The sequence below is a fragment of the Miniopterus natalensis genome, chromosome 4 (assembly GCF_054644295.1).
Source record: "Miniopterus natalensis isolate mMinNat1 chromosome 4, mMinNat1.hap1, whole genome shotgun sequence".
Classification (NCBI taxonomy): Eukaryota; Metazoa; Chordata; class Mammalia; order Chiroptera; family Miniopteridae; genus Miniopterus; species Miniopterus natalensis.
Genome location: NC_142084.1, coordinates 69,560,314 through 69,572,481, shown reverse-complemented (window position 1 = coordinate 69,572,481; position 12,168 = coordinate 69,560,314). Strand labels below are relative to the sequence as shown.

Genomic DNA, 12,168 nt, shown 5'->3' with positions numbered 1-12,168 from the left:
TGTGCAAACAAGCAGCATCAGAAGAAACAGAGCTGGAGATAGGGGAAGTGAAGGAGAAGGAATGACAGAGAGAGGGTGCGGAGTCAAGACAGAACCACTTCAGAGGAAAAGGCTAAGATCTGAATGAGGGAAGTAGGAATCTTCAAGGGCTGAGAAGGTAGATCTGGTGGGGGTAAGAAAGTGTTGGGGGGCATTGCTGCTGTTCCAGGGGATATGGAGGGACCTGAGGAAGAGGGGGGCCCACACTGCCAACCATCAGCTGAGCCTCACCCAGGTCTGGGTGCTGCACCAGGCCGCCTGCTAGTCCATAAGTTATTGTTATGGGGTGACCAATGACGTGTGCAGGTGAATGTGGAAAAGTCCCTCCAATTTTAGAGCCTTCCTCTGGGGAGCCCACTTAGGCCCACACTGAGGCAGTCCAGATTTGTCACCTTCTTCTGAATAGTCCTCCCTCTGGAAGCCTCCTGGGTGGCCAGAGTCCCCAGGCAGGTGAGACCTTTGCCTAGAAGGTGTGGGTCTCATTGAGTACCCCAGGTCCCAAGAGGAGGATGTATGGAGTCAGTAGAGCATGCTCTCGTGTGGGACACAAGCTAGCCTGACCCCCTGGCAACATCCAGAACAAACTGTAGGCTCCCAAATTCTCTCCATTCCCAAACCTGGCCCAGGGGCAGGGGCCCTGATGCCTGCCCACCCAGGCATCCATTCTCAGACGCAGTGGCTGGATTTGGTTTTGAGGAAGCCTCATAGGATGAGCATCATGGAAGCTTAGAGCACAGAAAGTGCTCTCTGGTCCTGAGTGCAGGAAGGAGGAAAATGTTCAGGTGTCTGGGGCCAAGGCAGGTAACAGTGCCCCGGCCCCTCTGTCCTGTCTCCAGTCTCCCTGGGAATTTAAGGCAGCTGTAGCCTCTGAAGAGAGGTTCAGGCAGAGGGATCTGGGTTTCTGTGCTGGCCTCAGTTAGGGTGGCCTTGAACTGGGGGTATGTGCTTAGGGTTCCCATTGCTCTGGTGACCAGGCCAGAGAGAAGGCAGGGGCTGGAAAGGCTGCCAGGGGACGTGGCCCTGAAAGGCTGAGGAATCAGAATGACAGTCTCAGGGATGTGGACTGGGTGAGAAAGAATAAAAAATGGAGCTGGGCACCTGCCCTCCTTGTGCCAGCCAACACTGTCCTGCCCCTCCACTGGTCTGCAGGCCACCAGCTGGCCCATTGTCCCCAGTGAGAAAGCAGACACTGGAGGGGGGCTCCCATGTGGCAGGAGCTCACTCATGCACGCCTGCCTGGCAGGGACTGCCAGAGGAGAGTCACCCCGTGCTGGGTCAGGGGAGAGGGGAGAAGGGGGGCATTGGAGAGAGGAGCCCCCACCATGTGGCAGTCAGGTCTCCTCCTGTGCTGTTGGCAGGGGGCAGTGCGTGGGGCCTGCGAACAGGAGATAAAGGGTTCAGGCAGCAGGTTTTCTCTCACTAACCGTGGATTTGTGTGTTTGTTCAGCTGGTGGTTCTGATAAGCCCCATTCTGCCAGATAAAAGCTGAGCAGCCATGAGGCGGGGGCCTGGAGCCTTCCTCCTGTCTGTCCTGAGGCCTGGGGTTATCCCCTCCCCCAGGGAGCCTAGACAGGGAAGGGTGTCAGGGTGCTGGGCTGTTGTGCGCTCCCGGGCTGTGCAGAGCAGACCCTGACTTCAGGGCATGGCTCCCCAAAGCACCCCTCGAGTAAGAAAGCTGGCCCAGCTGGCTCCCCACCTCCTCACCCTCCCTGGGAGCCTGTCTGGGCCTGTGGCCACCGCTGGGGTCCTGCCAGGCCCCCGACCCCATCTGTCCAAGTCATACTCCCGAGCTGGCTGTGTGGACTCGGACCTGCTCCCATCACTTACTGTCCCTTTGGGGCAGGGGTCCCCTCTTGCTTAACTAGTAGAGCCCTGGGGATGGCCCGCTGGGACTTCAGCAGCCTTGAGCGGAGCTCAGTGTCCCCAGGCCCCTGGATCAGCCCTCCTTGTGCCCCCCGTCCCTTCCCTGGCGCTGGCTGGGAGGAAGAAGCTTGTGCAGCTTGAGCAGGATGCCGGGGCCTTTGCCGCGGGGCTGGCTTCTGTGCCTCGGAGCCTGGGTGCAGATTTCCAGCGTCTGCCTTTTGTCCCGGCCGAGCCGAGCACGTGGTGGGGCCGCGGCCCTAAGATGGCTGCCAGGGCTAAGATGGCTGCCAGCAGCGCCGCCCAGGCGCGTGGCAGCAGCCTCGCCACTCGTCTTCCCTCTCACTTGCTTCTCTCCATGGAGCTAATAGTAATAACAGCAGTAACGTTGGGGGCAGTGGCCTGGTGTAGAAGGATTTCCTGTCTGTTGCGCTGTCCTGGAGCCCGTTCGTCTGCCTCGGGCCGCCCCACCTCCATCTCTTTGTCCTGCTCGCTTGTCTTCCTGCCCCAGGGCTGGTGTGCGCATGCGCAAGGCTTTCGCCTCCGCCGGGCCAGTTTTGGGGACCGGGGCTGAGCTTGCGGGGTGGACGCCAGGGTCTCTAACACTCCGCTGACCCAGGTCTGGAGGGCTTGGTGGGGACTGAGTTGGCCCTGGGACAGGTGTGGTTGGTAGCAGGGACCCCTGGGCAGCAGAGGCTGGAGCATGTGCCCCTTGCTGGGCTCCACAAACCGGTCCTGAGGCTCTTCCTTCCCTGCGTTAGGAATTGGGGAAAGGGCGGCCCTGAGAGGTAGCAGGCTCGGGGCATGGGTCCAAGGAGGCCCTAGGGCGGGCTGCCTGCTGCCTTGGTCCCTTTCCTGCTCTTCCTTCACCCATCCAGGGCTATTATTTTTTGGCATTAAAAAAAAAAAAAAAAATCTAACAAGGTGCCCTGGCCAGGTAGCTTAGTTCGTTAGATAGTCGTCCCTGTACGCCAAGATTTTGGGTTCCATCCCCAGTCAGGGCACACACAGGAGTCAACCAATGAGTGCATAAATAACGAACAGCAAATCGATTTCCTCTCTATCCCCCCCTTCCTATCTCTCTAAAATTAATTAAAAAAAATTTTTTTTCAACCTAACAAGGTAAAGGATGGGGGGAGTTGGGTTTGAAACCGTCCTGGGCAGCCTGTCCTTTCCCACCAGCCACATTCAGGCAGGTGGTCAGGAACTGGCTTGAGCCCTGATGGGCACTTTTGCTCTGAGAAGGCTGCTGTTCTGCCTGCCAGCCCCGCCCCCCCGGAGGGGGGCACATTGCCCTTTAGGAATCTCTTTGCTGGTCGCTCCCCAGTGTGACCAGCTCAGCTGTGAGGCTGGTGGGGGGCAGCTTTCCGGCCAGTAGGCTGATCTTGGGGCGATGAGTGTGACCAGGAGGCAGGATTGCTCCAAAGAGAGGGGCAAAGGTCTGGCCAACACCTGTGCCCAGTTTTCCCAGTGCCACCCCCATGTTGTCCCCCTGTAAGCAGCTGAATCTTTACCAAGTGCCTGCCTTCCTCCTGCCCCACAACCTGCCCTCGCCCCCCTCTGCCACCCTCTTACCAGCTGTCATGCCCAGGCAGGCATTCTGGAGGTCCCCGTTGTGCCCCTGGCACACAAAGCTTAGAGGACCTGGGGGGCAGGGCCGGGGGCTTTCCCAAGCTCAGCAAAATATTCACACACATACTCCACCCTGCCCCCAGCCCTCTGTGAGCTCCCATTGCACAATGGGCCCTTGTTTCGGGGCTCCCTCTGAGCAGCTGTGGCACTGGGGCATGAGACAGCCCAGACAGGCTGGCACAGAGCGGGCGACAGTGTCAGGGCAGACCTCCCCCCTCTGTGTTGCCAGGCACTGCCTGTAAGCATAAAGGTGAGGTGAGGGTGGCTCAGGCAGACAGGAATGGCTCTAATTAATGAAGTGAGGGGAGGAAGGGGTTGCTTCTCTGGGCACTTTAGGTGGGTGGAGGATGGGGAACCCTTGGGTCCATTCCAGCTGTGCAGAATGGTCGCTGGCTTCTCTCCTAGGCGCCCTCCTTCCCCTGACTGTCGGCCAATGCTGCTCACCCACTGGAGACTTTGTCCCCAGGGCACATCAGGCAGCATCCGGAGACAGTTTTGGTTGTCACAGCTGGGGTGTTACTGGCATCTAGTGGGTGGAGACCAGGGGTGCTGCCAAACACCTTGCAGTGCCTAGGAATCCCCACCACAGTAGAGTAGTTCCTGTAAACATGGCTGGAGAGGTAGCTATTTGTGGGCACTTTGGTCTTGACCCATACTCCTCTTTGTGTCTCCTGCAGAATCCGGACAATCAGATAGCTCAAACCAGCAAGGAGATGCGGACATCAAACCACTGCCTAATGGTCAGTGCCCCCGGCCTGCCTGCCCTCCTGCCCTCCTGCCCACAACCTCCCTGCCTGTCCTGTCCCCCAGGCCCTCCTCTGTCTTCCACCAGTTCTTTCCCTTTACACAGCTGTCCCTCAGCTGAATTTTGGCTGCCAGCTGGAGGGAAGGGGACTCACCTGGAGTACATCCCCTCTTCCCTGTAGACCTGAGAACACCCAGGGGCCAGCCTGGGGCTTGGGAGGGAACAAGTGGGGAGGTGGGGAGAGCTTTGAGGAAACAGGCAGACAGCTCTCCTGGCCTTGCCTTGACTCACTCATTGGCTCTTTTCCCTCCTCAGGGCACTTAAGTTTCCAGGATTGTTTTGTGACTTCCGGGGTCTGGAATGTGACAGAGCTGGTCAGAGTGTCACAGAGTAAGTGAGTCCTTCCTTCCTGGCCATGGCTGAGTCAGCAGGAATGGGGGTGAGGAGGTAGACCCTTACTGATGGGGTCTTGCTGGGGGAGGGGGCAAACAGGGTTTCCTGGAACATTGTCTGCCTCATTGGCACCAGGCTGAGTGGAACAGAGGCATCCAGAGAGCCACATTTCTAATCTCTACTTTGCAGGGGGAAAAAATCAACTAAGCACTCTTTTCCAGTGAGCCCCAGCCAGGAGGTTTCCTCAGCAGGCTTCACAGTGAACTTGCCCTGGGGCTTCTGGGGAGCTGCAATAAAACAGGCTCCACTGGCCTCCTGCACCTTCTAAACTAACCATTCTCTTTCTTCTTCCCAGCTCCTGTTGCAACAGCTTCAGGGCCCAACTTCTCGCTGGCGGACCTGGAGAGTCCCAACTATTACAACATAAACCAGGTGACCCTGGGGCGGAGGTCCATCACCTCCCCTCCTTCCACCAGGTAAGCCCAGCATCCTTGCCTTCTCTTTCCCTCCCCTGGCCACCAGGCCATCTCGGATGTTGTGGGCAGCTGTACAGTTCCCCAGGTGCTTCAAAACATCATCCCTTGTTGAGGGCACTGGCCCCATCCCCTGAACTTCCTGTTTTGTGCTGTTGTGGGTACTCAGCCTGGGAACTCAAACCTAAACAAGGCATGGCTCAGCCTGGAAGGTGCTCCCAATGAGGATCCCAGAAAGTCTCTTTCTTGGGGATGTGACATTTGAGTGCAGATCTACAGGGGGTAGTAAGGGCATGCGGTGGACACTCCAAATAGAGAAAGCAGCCTCTGTCCCAGCCAAGGCTGGACAGGCTGGCGGGACCACCTTATGGAGGGCTTCGGAGGCCAGAGGAAGGAGTCTAGACCAAAACCCTTTGAAGAGTTTTAATCAGGAGATGCTGGGATGTGTGTTTAAGAAAGTACCTCCAGCAGCCACATGCTTGGGCAGGACCAGCGGCCAGTTAGAGGCCCTTTGGCAGGCTGGAGGAGGGCCTGAGTCCTGGAGGTCAGAGAGTGACATGAGAGGGAAGGGTGTAGCTGAGAGATGTTTGGGGGTGAACATAGTAGGCCCTGGTCAGGGCCAGTCGTGCAGGGCAGGATCCTGTCCCTTTTTTTAAAAACTTGGATGATTTGGTTCATTGTGAGGTTTTGGATGTTAGTTTTGATTTGTTTAAATAGTGCATTAAAATGTCATAATATGTTCATATTTATAATATCTTGATGATGGTGTTTTGTGGAACCCCCTGGCATGTTTTTCCTGGTGAGTGTTTCAGTCTCCTCTCCTTGGGCCTGGGGGCTGATGGGGCCAAAGAACAATTGAGGGTTTTGCTTACTTCTTTGACTTGAGCAACTCGATGGATGATGGTATCAAGGACCAAAAAGGTGATCAAGGAGGAGGAGGAAGAACAGACAGGCTGGGCCCAAGGGGCTCTAGGCCTGGTGTGGGGTGGACACGATTGAGTGCCCAGAAATGCTGCTGTCAGTAGACACCTGCTCCCAACACGGAGGGCCATCAGTGCAGGCTTCCTCAGCCTGAGCACCAATACCTTGGCCCACCCTTGGCCCCACCTGATCCCTCTCCTCCTTTCCCAGCACCACCAAGCGCCCCAAATCTATCGATGACAGCGAGATGGAGAGCCCTGTTGACGATGTCTTCTATCCCGGGACAGGCCGCTCCCCAGCGGCTGGCAGCAGCCAGTCCAGTGGGTGGCCCAACGATGTGGATGCAGGTATGGGCGTCGCAGGGCCTGACCCACAGCAAGGGCAGCCCTGAACCTCTTCTTCCCCCTCAGTTTACCTGGCGATTCTCCCACTGGTTCCCCCACTATGGGTGGCAATACCTGGCTTCTCGCCTCCTGACCTTCCAGAGGAGGGCAGTCCCGGCTGAAGAAAGGAGCAGAGGTGAGGAGCCTGGCTGTCACTGAGTGGGCAGCAGAGCCCACTGGCATGGCAAGAGGAAAGCGGAGGCCTCTGGTGTAGTGGGGGCTGTGGCCTCCTCTTCAAAGCCTTCTTGGATTCCTTCTCTTGGTATTTCTGCAAAAAGATTGCCCCAGATCTGTGGTCCTCATGGTTTTAAGCAGTTTCTCAAACTTGGCAATGTTGACATTTGGTGCTGATTGTTCTCTGTGGTAGGGCATCCTGTGTACTGTAGGGTGTTGAGCAGCAGCCCTGGCCTCCATCCACTAGATGCCAGTAGCACCCTCCCCCACAACCAGGTGTGATGGCCAAGAAGGGGAAGGACAGAATCTTCCCTAGCTGACTGCACTGAGAACTGTTGATTTAAAGGGTCCAGCTTCATAGACAGGAGCAGAGTCTAGTAAAGAGTGAGCAGAATTGTCTTCAGGCCTCCCAACCCCCTCTAGTGACCCCCTTCCTGGTGAACCCACCCACTGTCACTTCCAGTCTTGCTGGGAGGCATGGCACGAGCAGACCTGGGGAGCCCAGGTGGAATAGAAGGAGGTGCGCACGTGAGTGGGTGCACACCTGTGTGCAGGTGTAGGTGAGGAGGCTGGCTGCAGGATACTTCTTCCTGGCACACTGGTGGCACAACCTCTGTGTGTCCTTGAGGTGTGAGTGTCTGGGGCCGGGGATTACAGCCCTGCGCATGTGTGGGATGTGCACAGGGTGCCTCTGCTCTGCTCAGGCCTGGAGATGGGGATTGTTTTCCAATGGTGCTTATCCTGGTGTTTCCCAGATGTGGCCCTACTGGGAAGGGCCAAGTGGATGGGCAGGGGCAGAGATGTGGGAGAAACAAGGCCAAAAGGACAGAAAGGCACTGCCCCAGACAGAAAATCTGCTTCTCCTCTTGGCTCCTCTGGAGGAGGAGAAGAGGGCTCTCCTCTGAGCCTTGGGCTAAAGGAGCAGGCTCTAGACCACTACTGAGTCTTACCTTTGTGGGAAATTGCTCCACATGACTTTGGGTGCCCTTCCCAGGGTTTCCTGGAGGCAACAGGGGGACATGGGCCAGCACAGTCCAGATGTTTCCCTGGGAAATCTCAGGAGGTATAGAGAGAAGTGGTTGAGAAGGCCCTGAAGACACCCCAGCCAGGGCCTCAGTTAAGTGACTGCTTCCATAAGGCTTCAGGTGGCCCCTGGCCCCTGACCCCTTTGCCCAGACCTAGTTCTAAAGGAGCCCACCCCTTCAGGTTCCTGCTCTCTCCTATCTTGGCTGTCTGCTGTAGAGTCTGCCATTTCTGCTCTTTCCTGCAGTCCTGCCACGCACGGCTCCCAACGTCCTCCTGCTGCAGCACCCCAGCTTCCTCGCTTTCCCCTCTTTTCCTCCTTACCCCCCTTCCCGTGTTGTTTCCCTGTGCTGAAACAAATCGCCAATTAAGCAGCCCAGCTGCAGGATAGGGAACAGCTGGGGAGGCACTGTGTGGCCTAGGGGACAGCTGTGCACAGCTGGTGGAGGCGCTCCCCCCCTCACTGTGCCAGCTATCAGGTGGCACACAGCTGCCGCCAGATAACACCTCTTCTGGCGGCTGGGAGTTTGCCCTTCCCCCGCCTCTTCCCTCTGTGGTTAAAGTGGCTCTTATTTCTCTGTTCCGCAGTCCCCTAACCCCCACCCAAACTGACTTGGTTTGTGCCTCAAAGATGGCAACTCTGGAGATCTGCTCCAATTCCACCCCTCCCAGCCTGGGCACAGCCTCTGAGGCTCAGCCTAGAGAAGAGACAAGCTCCCCCAGAGGGCTTAGCCCTGGGGCCCTGCTTGGCTGTAGTGTTACTTGGATGTGGTGGCCACTGAGCACAGAGATGACCTTGGTTCACAGCATCAGGATCCTAGAGGGGTGTTCTCTGTGCCCGTCTCGTGCTGATTGCCACCCCATCTCTCTGGCACTGGGAGCAAAACAAAACCCTGAAATGTCCCATCCTAAGGCTGTTTAGCCGCTGGGTCCCCTGGCTGAGGCAGTCCTTGCCTGGCCAGCTCTGACCCCAGTACTCTTCCTGGCCCCCCGGCCCTGCATCCCACCCTTTCGTCTGTGCCCCCTGAGCTCATTATCTGCTTGTCAGGGAGCAAGATGGGCCCCCACTCACTCCCTGCCCAGCACATCCAAGTGCTTCATTTTCTTTTCCTGTCTGAAGCAACCAGTGCTGGCCAGTCTGCATACAGGGCCTGAGAAACAGCCGGATGGGGCAAAGGAGGCAGGAGGGAGCAGGATGGGGAAGGAGCAGCCAGGAGGGTCTGAGGAAAGGAGTGAGCTGCTGGCTTCCTGCCTTCCCCTGCTCCCGCCCTGGCCCAGCTAAACCTGCCCTGTGTTGCTGATTCCTCCCCCCAGGCCCGGCTTCTCTAAAGAAGTCAGGAAAGCTGGACTTCTGCAGTGCCCTCTCCTCTCAGGGCAGCTCCCCGCGCATGGCTTTCACTCACCACCCGCTGCCTGTGCTTGCTGGAGTCAGACCAGGTGAGAAATGAGGGCCCGGAGGGGGACTATTGGGGAGGTGGTGGAGCACTGAGGGGCAGTTGGCCAGGTGAAGGGTCCAGGGTCCATCAGAGTGACAGCCCCAAGCTCTCTGAGAGGGCTGTGGTATGACAGTGGGTGGGCAAGGGAATGGGCCCTCCCTCCACAGCAGCACTGACTGGAGAACCAGCCAGGCATTGGCCGCCTCACCTTGTTTCTGAGCACCCTCCTACTTGCTTCTCACTCCCCATGTGCACATGCTTGTGTGTGTGCATGCATTGAGTGCATGTGTGCACATGGGTGCATACATGTGTGTCAGGGTGTGTGTGTGTGCATGGATGTGTGCACAGGCTTGTTCTAAGGCCTCCTCTGACTTGCCTCAGGCCCGCCTGGTTCTCCTCTCCTCCTGCCAGCTGTGGTTGGGAAAGCTCAGGCTTCTCTCTCTGCCCTCCTTTCAGCTATTCTCTCCCAGCTCCTGGCCAACCCCAGGGTCTGGTTTCCCAGCACCAGCACAGGTTGGCATGGAGCGAGATTGAAAGAGCACTCGTAGGAACCCAGGGATCACTGGTGGTGCCTGGGCTGTTCTCTCAGGAATGGAACCAGCTGCTGACTTGGGGGCTCACTTGCTTCAGTCTCGAGAGAAGGTGTTTGGCAAGGAGAATGCCTCAATATTCCCTAGAGGATGGAATCAGGCAGGAAGTTGTGGGAGTCCTCAGCCTCTCCACTCCCTCACTTACTTCTTCCCCACCCTTGCATCCATCTGGCAGAAAGAGGCTTGAACTTTTTCTGGACACAGCCCTGTCTACCCACCATCTCCTGGGCCCTTCTATAGGACACAGAGAATGGCAAGGTTTAACCTCCCGTCTTCCTCCTCTGGGCCTCCTGGCTGGAAGCCCGGAGGCAGCCTGTGCTGGGGCAGGGCGTGGTGGCCTCAGGGTGGGGGCAGGGAGCCCAGGCCCTTGGCTGCGGGAGGCAGCCAGCCCAGCTCCACTCAGCTTTTATGAACTCCAGAGAGAAGCCAAGTTTCCTCAGCCCCCTAATGAAACCGAGAGCAAGAGCGAGCTGATTGGAAACAGACGGGGAGGGAGAGGACTAGCTAGGGAAAAGCTGGGGCCTGCACTGGGATGGGAGTTGTGTGTGTGAGGACAGCACGGGTGTGCAAGGACACATGGGCAAGTGTGATGGGGCTGAGCAAACGAGAATGTGGCCTAGGCAGCAGTAGCCGGGTACACACCTGCTCACACGCAGGAGATGTATGTGCACATTGTGGGTGCCTGTCCTGCACAGGTGCGGGGGTCCTGTCTGCCTCCTCTTCTCCCTCATCCAGGCTCCCATTCTAGCCCTGGACCTCACCTTGGGTGCAAAATGTAAGGGGGCACCCAAATCTCAGTTGTCAAAAGAAATGATGTTTTAATGCAGTATTTTATTTTTTAATATATCTTTATTGATTTTAGAGAGAGGAAGGGAGAGAGAGAAATAGAAACATCAATGATGAGAGAGTCATTGATCAGCTGCCTCCTGCACGGCCACCATTGGGGATGGAGCCTGCAACCTGAGCACGTGCCCTGACCGGGAATCGAACCCCGATCGCCTGGATCCTAGGTCGATGCTCAACTGCTGAGCCACGCCTGGCCGGGCTTAATGCAGTATTTTAAAAAGTTAAAACTATCGCAAAAACGGACAGTGAGCAAATATCAACATTTTAAAAAAAGGACTGGGCTGACGCTGTACTTGCATGACCCTACCTGACTTGCCCTGGCCCTGGTTCCAATCAAACTTTATTTACAAAGACAAGTAGCTGATTGGTTTGCAGGCCCTAGTTCACCAATTGGATTTTTTAAAATATTGCATTAAAATGTTATTTACTGTGATTACTGAGGGGGTTTTTTGCGCTTTCTCAACTTTCACGCCAGAGGCCAGACCCTCACTTTCCTTACCCTAGTCCCAGCCCTGCTTCTGCCCATTCTCCCTTTTCCTCTGGATCCTCAGTGCCCTGCCCAGCAGTTTCCCTCATCTTCTGCACCCTGATGCCCTTTTCTTCCTGCCCACGTGCATGCAGGGAGCCCTCGGGCCACAGCGTCAGCGTTGCACTTCCCCTCCACATCCATCATCCAGCAGTCGAGCCCGTACTTCACGCACCCGACCATCCGCTACCACCACCACCACGGGCAGGACTCGCTGAAGGAGTTTGTGCAGTTTGTGTGCTCAGATGGCTCTGGCCAGGCCACCGGACAGGTGAGTCCAGAGGCCCAGGAGCCCCACCATAGCTCATCTCTGCGTCTGTCCGTCTGTGTCAGGATCACAGGGAGAGGGCCCAAGAGCTGGGAGCCCACCTGGGACTGGAGCAGCAGAGAGCCAGTAGTGCGGACATCTTAGTTTTCTGGTCTGGAATAGGGGGTCTTTGGATCATACCAGGCCTCTCCATCACTGTCCAGAGAGGTGGGGGCAGCAGCTGGGCCCACCTTGCTTGGGCTTCTTGCGCCCTCCTCGGTCTCTGTTCCCCCAGGAGTATACCCATGAGTTGTTCAACCCAGGCCAGGGAGAGCAGTGGGCAGCCTTCAGGCGCTCCACACAAGGTGGGCATTTGCTAAGTGCTGATGTATTTTTGATGGGGTGGCCTCCTCATTCCTTCTTCCCTCCCTCCTGCTCTCCCTTCTTCTGCTTTCCAGATCCTTCCCCCTGGGCCCTTCAAGGGTTTCTCTTGCTGGCTCTGCAGCTCCTTAGCACACTCAGAGCTTTGCCCACCTCTCTGGACAAGTTCTGTTCACTTTTAGGGGCATTCAAGGAAAAGTAGATGTGACCCCCGACAGCTACTGCACTTTCTACAAAGATACCGGTAGAATCTTTGGGAACTGCCAGCCCGTGTCCCAGGACCCTTGGGACTTCTGAAGTGTGGTTCAAAGAGGCCAGGAACCCTGCCTTGCCTGCCTTCTCATCTATAGAGGCAGCTGGGGTTTAGGATCAATGAGACCAACCTGGGGGACCAGTTTGGCCCAGACAGCTAGTTCATCCCCTGGGCATCCTGACGGCTGGGTCCTGACCGTCTCCCTTGACTCGACTGTTAAAGATTAGGATCTCACTTGGCCTAGAA

The 12,168-nt window shown here is 56.9% G+C and overlaps 1 protein-coding gene across 4 annotated transcripts in view; it reads left to right on the top strand.

Annotated features, from left to right (window-relative positions):
* The window catches only part of NFIX (nuclear factor I X), a 90,643-nt gene that overhangs the window by 65,955 nt on the left and 12,520 nt on the right, over positions 1-12,168 (top strand). For 3 of the 4 annotated variants that reach the window (XM_087816766.1, XM_087816764.1, XM_016218618.2), the window contains exons 3-8: positions 4,209-4,271; positions 4,592-4,666; positions 5,025-5,145; positions 6,274-6,410; positions 8,958-9,080; positions 11,137-11,312. In XM_087816766.1, coding sequence (XP_087672892.1) covers positions 4,209-4,271; positions 4,592-4,666; positions 5,025-5,145; positions 6,274-6,410; positions 8,958-9,080; positions 11,137-11,312 — 695 coding nt within the window. The remainder of the gene's footprint in view (positions 1-4,208; positions 4,272-4,591; positions 4,667-5,024; positions 5,146-6,273; positions 6,411-8,957; positions 9,081-11,136; positions 11,313-12,168) is intronic. The other variant, XM_087816765.1, reaches the window with a different exon arrangement.